The sequence below is a fragment of the Phocoena sinus genome, chromosome 2 (assembly GCF_008692025.1).
Source record: "Phocoena sinus isolate mPhoSin1 chromosome 2, mPhoSin1.pri, whole genome shotgun sequence".
Classification (NCBI taxonomy): Eukaryota; Metazoa; Chordata; class Mammalia; order Artiodactyla; family Phocoenidae; genus Phocoena; species Phocoena sinus.
Genome location: NC_045764.1, coordinates 67324239 through 67338480, shown reverse-complemented (window position 1 = coordinate 67338480; position 14242 = coordinate 67324239). Strand labels below are relative to the sequence as shown.

Sequence of the window (14242 nt, the reverse complement as noted above, 5' to 3'; positions counted from 1 at the left end):
GTTTAAGTGTACGGTTTGATGAATTTGACAGGTGTATGCAATCATGAACTAAATGCCACAATCAAAATATTGTAACATTCTTCACCCCAGAAAGTTCCCCTGTGGCCCTTTGCATTCTGTCTCATCTCCTTACCCCAGTTCTTATAACATTGATGTGATTTCTGTCTCAGTGGTTTTTTTCTTTTCCAGGACTTGAAATCCCACAGCATGTAGCCTTTTGTTTCTGGCTTCTTTTACATAGTATAATGGTTTTAGGTTCATTCATGTAGTTTGCTCTTTCTTTATTATTGAGTAGTGTTCCATTTATCTGTACTGTAATTTGGGTATCCATTTATCAGTTGATGGACGTTTAGATTGCTTCCAGTTTTTCGTTATCATGAATAAAGCTGCTAAAACATTTGCAGTTTGCATATGAATATCAGTTTTGTGGACATACGTTTTCATTTCTCTTGGGTAAATACTCAGGACTAGGATTGTTGGGTCACATGATAAATGTATAGAAAAGAGGTTGGCAGTTTCTTATAAAGTGCATATTCCATTTTTGCATTCCTACCAAGAAGATTTGAGATTTAGAGTTTTTTCCCCATTCTCTCTAGCAGTTGATATTGTCAGGCTGCTTTGATTTTAGCCATTCTGGTCACTGTGTAGGTGATATGTCCGTGTGGTTTTAATATGAACTTTTCTAATGACCTAACGATGTTAAGCATCTTTTCATGTGCTTATTTGCCATCCTTATAGCTTCTTTGATAAAATATCTATTCAACTTTTCCCTGCATTTATTTTATAGGTTTGTGCTTTTTGCATACTATGAAATCTTTGTCCAACCCAAGGTCACAAACATTTTACTTCTAGAAGTTTTTATTGTTTTATTCTTTGATCTAGGTCTACAGTTTATTTTAAATAAATTTTTGTGTATGATACAAAGTAAGCTTTAGAGGTTCATTTTCTCCCCATACAGATACCAGTGTTCCATAACATTTCTCGAAAATACTAATTTTTTCTCCATTTAATTACCTTGACACCTTTGTCAAAAACCAGTTGACCATAGATGTATGAATTTATTTCTGGACTCCATTATCTTCCATTGACCTATTTATCTATCCTTATACCAATAACACAGTCTTCATTACTAAAGCTTGATAGTAATTCTTGAAATCAGGTTGTCCTCCAACTTTATTTTTCTTTTTCAGAATTGTTTTGACAAATGCAGTATATTAAAAAGTAATACATAGGGATCAAATAGAGTTTGTTCCAGGAATATTAGGTTCATACAACATTCAAAAATCTATCAATATAATTCACCTTCTCATCTCAGCAAACTAAAAAAGAAAAAATCATGTGATCGTCTCCATAGATTCAGAAAAAGCAGTTGGTCAAATTCAATATCCATTCATGATAAAACTCAGCAAAATAGAGAGAAGGGGGCTGCTTCAATGTAATAAAGGGTATTTACAAAAAGCCTTTAGCTAATATCATATTTAATGGTAAAAATCTTCACCCCTAAGACTGAGAATAAGGCAAGAATATCTTTCTTAATGCCTCTATTCAGCATTGCCCTTAAGATCCTATTCAGCACAATAAGGCAAGAAAAAAGAAGCATACAGATTAGAAATGAACAATAATTATTGTCTTTATTTGAAGATGACTTCATTGTTTAGAAAACATCCCAAAAAATCTACAAAAAAGCTACTAAAGCCAATGTGTAAATTTAGCACGGTTGCAGAATACATGGTCAGTTTATAAAAATTGTATTTCTACTAGCTGTAAACAACTGGAAATTGAAATTCAAATAATAAGAATTTTAAAAATATGAAATACTTAGGAATATGTTACACAAAATATATGCACAATTGTATGCTGACAACTATGAAACATTGGTGAGAGTAATTAAAATAAGACCTGAATAATGAAGAGATACATCATGTTAATGGATCAGAACACTCAGTATTGTTATTGGAGAAATGTCAGTTCTCTCCAAGTTGATCTGTAGGTTAAATTCAATCCAATCAAGATCCTAAAGTATTAAAAATATCTTTACAGGAAAGAATTGATTGAGTCTATAATGGCAAAGGTGAAAAGCGAAGTTTTTTTTTAAAATAGAAATTAATAAGCTAATTCTAAAATAATTTCAGAAAATTCTTTTACCTCTGAGAGAAAATAAACATACAAGTCACATTTTATTTTAAGTTGCGATAACTAATATTTATTTAGTATAATGTTAGGTTATTTTAAAGCATTTTATTTGTATTAACTCATTTAATCCTTACAACAATGTTATGAGGTACTGTTATTATTCCCATTTACAAGATGAGGAAACTGAGGCATGGAAAGTTAAATGACTATGGCTGAATTACAACAGCCTAGGCTGGCTCTAGATCCTGTGCTCTGAACCACTACCTCAGGTTGCCTTTCCTTTTTCATTTTTTTTTCAAAGTACTAACACTGAACTTTGTTTTGCATAAGGCTGATATTATGATCTATGATATTGCTTCATTTAACTCGAAGTTTAAATAGATAAGATGTAAAGTCAGTTACTGTTCCCATTGCTGTGTGCATGGTGGGTGTTAGGGAGTGGTTGGTGAAGACATGCAGAATGGTTAGGAATCACATTAGAATTCTATTTACATGTTTGTTTCGTATGGCAATTGTTTGTCACCTTTAAAAAGATACTGTTGGTTAAATGTATCTTTATAGGAAAGGTTGGAGTAAGATTGGGTCTATAATGGCAAAAGCATACTTTTCATAATTTACATATAATATTAATTAGCATAAGTGATATGATAACTATATTTTCCAAACTAAAACCCACGGATTGTGTGCCTTTTTAGATGTGATAGACAGCCTATGAGTTATATAGACTGTAAAGTTTTTGAATTTCCAGGCCATAAAATGATTTTTTAGTCTGTCATCAGAATCACATCTGGAGCTTTTTAAAAACTACTTATTAGTGTCCCTCTTCCCCATTTTGGTTCAGTGGGCAGTTATAAGTTAGAAAGCTCTATAGGTAGTTCTGATGTGCATCTTAGTTGAGATCCACTAGTTTATGGAGGCAGTTGAATAGAATATCTAAGATTTGGACCATCTCAAAAAAATCCAGACTCTGTGATCATCAAGTTTAATAAAGGCAGAATTCTTAATTCTTTTTTTTTTTTTTTTTTAGTTCTTTTATTTATTTTTGGCTGTGTTGGGGCTTCGTCGCTGTGCACGGTTTTTCTTCTACTTGCGGCATGCGGGGGCTACTCTTCGTTGTGCTGCTGCGGGGCTTCTCATTGTGGTGGCTTCTCTTGTTGCGGAGCATGGGCTCTAGGCGCGTGGGCTTCAGTAGTTGTGGCGCACAGGCTCAGTAGATGTGGTACACGGGCTTAGTTGCTCCGCGGCATGTGGGATCTTCCCGGACCAGGGCTTGAACCCGTGTCCCCTGCATTGGTAGGCAGATTCTTAACCACTGCGCCACCAGGAAAGGCCAGAATTCTTAGTTCTTATAAATAGTTACCAGTTCAACAGACATCTGAAACTGTTCTTCCTTACCCAAGTACTTTTCCCCTTTCCATTTTCTTGTATCTTTCTTTCCTTCCTCCCTCCCTCCCTCCCTCCCTCCCTTCCTGTCACATTCAGTTGTGCCTCAGGTCTGAAATTCTATGATTAACTCCAGAACTACTCCACTTGTGCCCCCTTACACATATAGACTTTAAAGTTATTCTGGAACAGTTTCTAAAATTATTGAAATATTACGTTTAGGCATTTCCAGTCTCACTTCTGTGCTGAAGTTTAATTAAAGTTCTCAGGTTTTCAGAAGTAACATGTCTCAGGTTTTCAGATGAGAAGTATAAAGGTCCTTGCTGGGCTTCCCTGATGGCGCAGTGGTTGAGAATCTGCTTGCCAATGCAGGGGACACGGGTTTGAGCCCTGGTCTGGGAAGATCCCACATGCCATGGAGCAACTAGGCCCGTGAGCCACAACTACTGAGCCCGCGCGTTTGGAGCCTGTGCTCCGCAACAGAGAGGCTGCGACAGTGAGAGGCCCGCGCACCATGATGAAGAGTGGCCCCCACTCACCACAACTAGAGAAAGCCCTCGCACAGAAAGGAAGACCCAACACAGCCAAAAATAAATAAATTAAAAAAAAAAAAAAAAAAAGTCCTTGTTATGTTAGACTGACTGAGAGTAACAGAACAGCTTCAAAAGTAAAATTACCAGTGCCTCCTCTCTTAAGAACCATAGGAAATTTGAACTGAGAAGATGTAGAGATTATCTAGTGTAGGCTGTTATTTTCCAAGAAGTAAAATTAAGCTCAGAGAGGAGGACTGACTTGCCCAAGGTAGCATAATTAATTAGGTTATGGATAAATAAATATAAAACTCAAATAATCATATGGTAAAAAAATCAGTTGAACTTTTTTCTTTTTATAATTTGAAATTAGAATTAATGTGTTTACAATAAATATTTGTATTATGTGAGCATTGTAAAAACTTATACGTGTTAGTTTTATAGTTGTTTTTTATTAGTTTATTTTAAAATAATATTGTCATAGTTTAAAAGAAAGAAAATCTTTATCCAGTATCTTAGAGTTATAAAAGGGAGATGGTCTGCCATCGGCTGAATATATTAACCTGCTATATAAAATTTCCTTTATGTTAGTGCAATGCAGTTTTTGTTTTGTGGGTGAGAAATAGGAGACTTACAGGAAATGTAGTCAGTCTATACATATACAGTTGTTTTCCTTCCTTTGCTTATTGTAGAGATTGTGAACCTTAAAATTGTTTTTATCTTTTCATTCAATTGATTGGAAAATAATTGAGCAGATTATTTTTGAGTTCTTTTTTTTTTAAGTTCCTCATTCTTTTTCTTATGTTGCATCGGTGATGTATCTTTAATAAACAACTTCTGTTTGTTTTCTCTTTGATGAATGTCAGTTAAAGAGAAATTGACTGCGGATCCAGACAGTGAAATAGCTACAACCAGCCTGAGGGTTTCTCTACTATGTCCAGTAAGTTGTTAACTAATATTTGCCTCTCCAGGAGGCTTAATATACATTTTCTTTGGTTATTAAGTATTTCCAGTATTTAAACAAGTTCTGTTAAATTGAAACATGCCCACTTGTTTGTTAGAGTTTATGAAAAGTAAAAGACATCATGTAGTCTTAGGAATTGAAATCTAAACAAATATATGTCTATAAAAATTTTCTACTCTTAGTAAGTTATATTTAAATATTGCTTGTGGTTATTAAATGACTTTCTCTCAGACTTAAGTGTAAAATCTCCACATAATGCATTTTATTATCTTAGTATATTTATTAAAATTTCATTTTTTAAAATAGTATACTTCTGAATAAAAATCTGGCCATGATTATTCACACATTCAATTTAACCATTTTGCCAACAATGACTATAACAACAATTAACAATTATTCTGTTTAGCCTGAATAATTGAATTGGTTATGCATATAAAAATCAACTAGAAATATTTTTAAACCAGAAAATGAGATCAATTTCAGTCATTTCTACAAAATAAATATAAGCCTCAAGACATACCGAATGATTAAACTGGTAGTGGAAAAGTTTCCAAAAATGTGTTAAGGTTTATTTCTTAACTAGTTTGATGTCAGGTCCACCAACAGTAGGAATGGTAGTTGAATGATGCTTTCATACAAAAATATGTGAAAAACTGAGAGTAAATTACTTTGATATTTTGATTGCCTTTTGTTCTGTAATTAATCAAATTAATCATATTTAAATTTGGGGACAAAGTATGGAAAATAAGAGGACTCAGCTCTTTCCTGATTTGCCAGGATTGTTCAGGCAAGCCTGATATTGAAAGCTTTTAATATTGGAATCCTGCTAATCTGAGATGAAGTTATTTATTCTTAAACAAAAATTGTTATTTGTCTTATATCTTAGTCTTTTATAATTTATAAAACCTTAAACAATATGAAAAGGTCATTAGCTCATGAATTAGTTTATAATAGAGTACTTTGCATAGCTGTTTAAAAAAAAACTTTTTTGTTTTATAATTGCTAAGAGCACTCCTGTTCACTATTAAACGTCTATAAAGTACAGAAAAAAATACAGTGAAGTTAATAAAAATCACCAAATGTATAATTTTGTATATATCCTTCTATCTTTTTATTCCTTACTATAGCCAGTCATTTTTATAGGGAAAGTATTTTGACTCCAGGCCTTTTTATATTATTACTTTAAATTGTTAAATTCTTTCCCAAATATATAATGCAGTCATTGACAGAACTAAAGGGAGAAATAGGCAGCAATATAATAATAGTAGTAGACTTCCATACCCGACTTTTGGTTATGGATAGAACAGCCAGACAGATGGTCAATAAGGAAACAAAGGACTTAAACAACACTGTATGCCAGTTGGACCTAACAGATATATACAGAATACTGCACCCAACAAAGCAGAATACACATTCTTCTCAGAATACACAGAACATTCTCCAAGACAGAGCACATGTTAGGCTACAAAACAAGTCTTAATAAATTTAAGATTAAAATCATTATAAAGTATCTTCTCTGATCACAGTGTGATGAAACTAGAAATCAGTAACAGGAGGAAAACAGGAAAATCCACAAACGTGGAAATTAAACAATACATTCTTAAACAACCAATGAGTCAAAGAAGAATCACAAGGGAATTTAGAAAATATCTGAAGACAAATGAAAATAAAAACACAATATACCAAAACTTACAGGATGCAGCAGAAGAGGGAAGTTTATTAGGAGTAAATACTTACATTAAAAAGAAGAAAGATCTCAGATCAACAACCTAATCTTATACCTCAAGAAACTAAAAAAAGAAAAACAAACTAAACCCAAAGTCAGCAGAAGGAAGGAAAATAGAGAGATTAGAGCAGAGATAAATGAAATAGAGAATAGAAAAACAGTCCAAAAAAATCACGAGACCAAGAGTTGGTTTTTTGAAAAGATCAACAAAATTGAGAAATCCTTAGCTAGACTAAGAAAAAAAGAGGGAAGTCTCAAATAGCTAAAATTAGAAATGAAAGAGGAGACATCATAACTGATGTCACAGAAATTAAAAAGATTATGACACTACTGTGCCAACAAATTGGATAACATAGAAGTGGATAAATTCTTAGAAACACATAACCTACCAAGACTGAATCATGGAGAAATAAGAAATCTGAACAGACTTATAACTAGTGAGGAGATTGAAGCGGCAATGAAAAATGTCCCAACAAAGAAAAGCCTAGGACCCTATGGCTTCATTGGAGAATGCTACCAAACATTTAAAGAAGAATTAACACCAATCCTTTTCAAACTCTTACAAAGAATTGAAGAAAGGATACTCCTAAGCTCATTCTGTAAGGCTAGCATTACTGATCCCAAAACCACACAAGGACACAACAAGACAAGACAAAATGAAACAAAAAACCCCCAGAAAACTACATACCAGTATTCCTGATAAATATTGATGCAAAAACCGTAAACAAAATACTAGCAAACCGAATTCACCAGCACGTTAGAATGATCATACACCAGACCAAGTGGGATTCATAGCTGGAATGTAAGGCTGGTTCAGCATACAAAATAAATCATTGTAATATACCACATTAACAAAATGAAGGACAAAAACCACATAATCATCTCAATCAATGCAGGAAAAAAACTTGACAAAAACATTTGACAAAATTCAACACCGTTTCATGATAAAAACACTCAGCAAACTAGGAATAGAAGGAAGCTTCCTCAACATAATAAAAGCCATATATGAAAAGCCCATAATGAACATCATACTCAGTGTGGAAAGACTTGAAAGCTTTTCCTCTAAGGCCAAGAACAAGGCAAGGATGCCCACTGTCACCACTGCTGTTCAGCATAGCACTGGAAGTTCTAGCCAGAGCAATTGGACAAGGAGGAAAAAAAAGATTGGAAAGGAAGAAGTAAAATAATCTCTGTTAGCAGATGACATGATCTTTTATGTAGAAAACACCAAAGATTCCACAAAAAAACCCAAAACAAACTTGTTTGAACTGAATTCAACAAAGTGGCAGGATACAAAATCAACAGTCAAAAATTAGTTGCATTTCTATACACTAACAGTGACCAAACTGAAAAGGGAAACTATGAAAACAGTCCCATTTACTATAGCATCAAAAAGGATAAAATATTTAGGAATAAGCTCAACCAAGGAGGTTGAAAACTATAAACATAACAAAAAAGAATTCAGAGAAGATAGAAATAAATGGAGAGATATCCCATAATTATGGATTAGAAGACTTAATATTGTTAAAATGTGCATACTACTCAAAGTGATCTGCAGATTCAGTGTAGTTCATATCAAATCCCAATAGCATTTTCTGCAGAAATACAAAAAAAAAATCCTTAAATTTCTGTGGAATCTCAAGGGACTCTTGAGTAGCCAAAACAATCTTAATGAGAACAAAGTTCCAGCCCTCACACTCCCTGATTTCAAAACATCCTACAAAGCAGTAGTAATTAAGATGGTGTGTGTGGTACTGACAGAAAGGTAGATAATATAGACCAATGGAACAAAATAGAGAGCCCAGAAACAATATGATCAAATGCCTTTCTACAGGAGTGCCAAGACTACATAATGGGAAAAAGATGGTTTCTTTAAACAAATGGCGTTGGGAAAACTGAATATTCACATGCAAAATAATGAAGTTGGACCCTTACTTTACACCATATGTAAAAATTAACTCAAAATGGATTAAAGATCAAAACCGTAAGACCTTAAACTGTTACGCTCTTAGAAGAAACGTGGGGGAAGGGCTTCAGTTGAATCTGACAGTGACTTCTTGGATATGACACCAAAATCAGGCGACAAAAGCAAAGACAGACCAATGGGAATACACCTGTTGGTCTTAAAAACTTAAACTTATAAACTTAAAACCTTTTCTTGCCAAAGGAAACAGTTAACAGAGTGAAAAGACAACCTAGGGAATGGGAGAAAATAATTTGAGAATTTATACCTGATAAGGGGTTAATATCCAGAATAATATAAGGAACTCCTGCAACCCAACAACAACAACAAAACAACCTGATTAAACATAGGCAAAGGACTTGAATAGACATTTCTCCAAAGAAGGTATACAGATGGCTGACAAGCACATGAAAAGATTAACATCGCTAATCATTAAGGAAATGTGTATCAGAATCACATGAGGTATCACTTCACACCCATCAGGATGGCGCCTATCAAAAAAATCAGAAGATGACAAGTTTCAGTGAGGATGCCACAGACACTGGAACCCTTGTGGACTGTTGGTGGGAATGTAAAATGCTGCAGCCATTATGGAAAAACAGTATGGAGGTTCCTCAAAAAGTTAAAAATAGAATTAACATATGATCTGTCAATTCTTCTGGGTATATATCTAAAAGAATTCAAAGCGGGCTTCCCTGGTGGAGCAGTGGTTGAGAGTCCGCCTGCCGATGCAGGGGACACGGATTCGTGCCCCGGTCCAGGAAGATCCCACATGCCGCGGAGCAGCTGGGCCCGTGAGCCATGGCTGCTAAGCCTGCGCGTCCGGAGCCTGTGCTCCGCAACGGGAGAGGCCACAATAGTGAGAGGCCCGCATAACGCAAAAAAAAAAAAAAAAGAATTCAAAGCAAGATCTTGAAGAAATAATTTGCATACCCACTTTAATCACATTATTCACAATAGCCAAAGGGTGGAAGCAACCCAAATGTCCATCAAGAGATGAACAAATACGGTATAAATACATACAATAGAATATAATGTATGGAACATGAAAAAAGAAGGAAATCCTGTCATATGCCATGTGGATAAACCTTGAGAACATTACAATAAGCAAAATAAGCCAGTCACAGAAGCATAAATACCGTATGATTCCACTCATGAAGTATATAAAGTAGTCAAAATCATGGAAGCAGAAAGTAGGAAGATGGATCCAAGGGCTGGGAGAGGGCAAATTAGTGGGTGTAGAGTTTCAGTGTTGCTAGATGAAAAAGTTCTAGAGATCTCTTGTACAACAGTGTGAATATACTTAGCATTACTGAATTGTACACTTTAAGATGGTTAAGGTGATAGGTTTAATGTTAATGTTTTTACCACAATAAAAAATATTGGCCAGGGGGACATGGGTGGATTCTTAAGTAATCAGATGTTATAACAGACTATGGTGTAAAGGAATGTGGTATTTTTTAACATTTAGAAAATGGTTCACAGACCAGCTAAGTAGAGGGTGGAGAAGACAAAGTTTTTTTTTTAAAGGTATATACCTATCATACCCTCTTTCCTCCAAACACCTATTTATCCACCCTCGCCCTTGACATGATTCCTTGCCGCCCCATTCCATTATAAAACACCAGTTCAGAGAACATGAGAAATTTAGGAACGTGCAAAAGCTTCATTTTCCATTCAAATCACTGGAAGGTCTTGTTTTTCTGCAGTCTCATTTTAAAAGTGTTTACAGTTGTACTAATATATATGATGTTTATATTATTTAACATTTATATGAAGCATTATTCATATAAATAAGGACTACAATATAAATCTTGATGTTCTTATTTATATAACTAGTTTTGAATTTTATAGTTCAGGTGATCTTTATATTATTAGAAAATGTTAATCATGTTTTGCTTGTTACACCTCTTAATTTAATCGGCGAGCTTTAAATTTTTCTTTCTGTATCCCCCTGCTCCTCCCTTTTTAGTTTGAGCAGTTATAGCAGTTCATTTTAAATTGACTTATGCTTTCAAAATTCAGATTATAGAAAAACAACTATATATAACCCATAATTATAATACTTTTATGGATTTCTATTAGGCCCAAAGGGACAATCCCTTTACAATAATTCTGGAACAGTAAGGCAATATATTTTAGGTATGTTTCTACTCTAAAAAGTAAAACTTCGTAATGGCAACTCATCTATATATCAAATTTATAGAATAATAAAAGAGATTTGTTCCCTTTGAAATATGTAAATATGATGTCTGACTGTGCATTTGAATTACCCTTGTTGTGATATACACAGCTCAAAATAAATGAGTTTCTGGTTTTTGTGTGCTGTTTAGCTAAAGGCAGTGAAAATAATTAAAGATGTTTTTGCTCTTTGGGAATTTTTCAGTTCTAATTTATTAAAAATAGAGCTGGAAGAATGTTTGTGAACCTGCTTTGTGAGATACTCCCTAGACCTGTAAACTCGAATGCAAATCACTTGGAGTTGATAGAAAAAAAAAATAAACTCCTTGGAAATTTATTCATGAAATACTTACCATAATGATGATGATGAAAAAGTTATAAAATTCTCAATATCACACTACTTTCTTTTTATAAGGAAAAAGTACATATATTATTGATGTTTTGGGGGTCCTTTGTTGTAAGCTGGTTTGAACTTATATCTACGTAGGGTATTTTCTCTTGAAGTATCATCAGTTACTATTGTTATAGTAAGGTTAATGGCATTAGAAAACGTATTTGGGAGTTGTTTTCTAAGTGTTTATTTGCGAATGATGCAAATATCCACCCCATCCTATAAAGGGAAAAGGGGGATTTGTAATTACAGGATGAAGATGTTCAAAGCTCAGCTTCTTTTCTGAAGTTAGAGAATTCAGTGTCCATTCATAGATAAGTATTTAGAATTTAGTGATTGTTTTTAAAAGTCAGGAGTATGAGGGTCATATAACAATTACTTGGTAATTCTTTGAAGCAAGACATTTGTGTGATGGCTAATAAACTGCATTTGAAATTGAACTTATGCTTTCGTATACTTATTTGTAAACGTCCTTCCTGTGCCATTCATGTAGCAGTGTTCCTTAAAAATTCTGTAGGTAAACTTGTCAGTGTGGCTGATCATATAAGGGCTTGAGAGTTGCTCTCCCAACGAAAAGATGAACTGACAGCTGGAAATTATAGGGCTAAAGTTATGTGAGGTGACGGTCTTTGGAGAATAACTGCTTTTCATAGTATAAGTTCTACAGCCTATGGCTTGGATTCTGAAACAATCTTTGTTTCTTCTTGCTTCATTGCAAATATTTTGCTTCATTTGCAAATATTTTCTCCCATTCTGAGGGCTGTCTTTTGGTCTTGTTTACGATTGCCTTTGCTGTGCAAAAGATTTTAAGTCTCATTAGGTCCCATTTGTTTATTTTTGTTTTTATTTCCATTCCTCTAGGAGGTGGGTCAAAAAGGATCTTGCTGTGTTTCTTATCTTCTTATCCATTGTCTTCATAAATATCAGAAGTAGCCTACTAGTTCTGCAGTTACTTGAACCTTGTCTACGATGACTGTATTTATCTAGGATTTCTCTACTTAGTATTAAGGCAGTAGCAAATATACCTACTCAGTAGGAATTTGCACTTCACAGATAAGTTAAGGTGTGACTTAAGACATAAAAGTGTAATTTAGCACCACCACCTAGATGGTTATTTGGAAGATGTTTCTAGACTAACGCAGCATGTCTTGGCTAATGGTAAATAGATGATATTTCTGTTATAAGAGCTAGTTTGTTCTTTTTGTGTATGTGCCTTTTTCATCAGGTACTTAGGTAAATCAAATCATAAAACCTGAATAGAAGTGTAGAAAGGGAGTAATGGAGTTGTTTAATACTGTGTGAGCATAACAGAGAAGACTGACTGGGCTGAGGTTTGAGTGGGTCTCCTACTAGCTTACAGAGTGATTTGAAGCAAATATGTTTCTGTACTTTTATTAATAATGGGGGACATATATTGAGTACTTGCTCTGTGTCAGGCCCTGTGCAATAAATATAGTTTAGACCCCACAGTCATATGGTATAGATGATATTTTTATCCCCATTTTCTAAAACTAAGGCTCAGAGAGACTAAATAACTTCCAGGATTCATACCCTCAATGAATGGTGCCTCCTAGAACTACCCAGCATGCATAGCTAAAGCCTGATCAGTACACAGGACCATCTTCTTGCTGTATGTATAGCAGGTACCTTTCCCAGTGCCAAGGATAAGGAGATGAGCCCAGTGTGTTTCTAGTAGGAGGAGAAACACATAAACAGTGTAATCATATGCAGTGTAGAGTTGGGAGCACGGAGGAGGAAACTATCAGTTTTCTCTGCATCCGTCCTGTCCATACTTCTTTTTTCCTTTACATCTTTATTGGAGTATAATTGCTTTACAATGGTGTGTTAGTTTCTGCTTTATAACAAAGTGAATCAGTTATACATACACATATGTTCCCATATCTCTTCTCTCTTGCGTCTCCCTCCCTCTCACCCTCCCTATCCCACCCCTCTAGGTGGTCACAGAGCACCGAGCTGATCTCCTTGTGCTATGCGGCTGCTTCCCACTAACTATCTGTTTTATGTTTGGTAGTGTATATATGTCCATGCCACTCTCTCACTTTGTCACAGCTTACCCTTCCCCCTCCCCATATCCTCAAGTCCATTCTCTAGTAGGTCTGTGTCTTTATTCCTGTCTTACCCCTAGGTTCTTCATGACATTTTTTTTTCTTAAATTCCATATATATGTGTTAGTATACGGTATTTGTCTTTCTCTTTCTGACTTACTTCACTCTGTATGACAGACTCTAGTTTCATCCACTTCATTACAAATAGCTCAATTTCATTTCTTTTTATAGCTGAGTAATATTCCATTGTATATATGTGCCACATCTTTATCCATTCATCCGATGATGGGCACTTAGGTTGTCTCCATCTCCGGGCTATTGTAAATAGAGCTGCAATGGACATTTTGGTACATGACTCTTTTTGAATTATGGTTTTCTCAGGGTATATGCCCAGTAGTGGGATTGCTGGGTCATATGGTAGTTCTATTTGTAGTTTTTTAAGGAACCTCCATACTGTTCTCTATAGTGGCTGAACCAATTCACATTCCTACCAGCAGTGCAGGAGGGTTCCCTTTTCTCCACACCCTCTCCAGCATTTTTCGTTTCTAGATTTTTTGATGATGGCCATTCTGACCAGTGTGAGATGATATCTCATTGTAGTTTTGATTTGCATTTCTCTAATGATTAATGATGTTGAGCATTCTTTCATGTGTTTATTGGCAGTCTGTATATCTTCTTTGGAGAAATGTCTATTTAGGTCTTTTGCCCATTTTTGGATTGGGTTGTTTGTTTTTTTGTTATTGAGCTGCATGAGCTGCTTGTGAATTTTGGAGATTAATCCTTTGTCAGATGGTTCATTTGCAAATATTTTCTCCCATCCTGAGGGTTGTCTTTTGGTCTTGTTTATGGTTTCCTTTGCTGTGCAAAAGCTTTGAAGTTTCATTAGGTCCCATTTGTTTATTTTT

At 34.7% G+C, this 14242-nt stretch overlaps 1 protein-coding gene across 1 annotated transcript in view; it reads left to right on the top strand.

Annotated features, from left to right (window-relative positions):
• Window positions 1–14242, top strand: part of PIAS1 (protein inhibitor of activated STAT 1) — a 121771-nt gene that overhangs the window by 91010 nt on the left and 16519 nt on the right. The window contains 1 exon segment of the mRNA XM_032621189.1: window positions 4913–4986. Within this exon segment, the coding sequence (XP_032477080.1) occupies window positions 4913–4986 (74 nt within the window).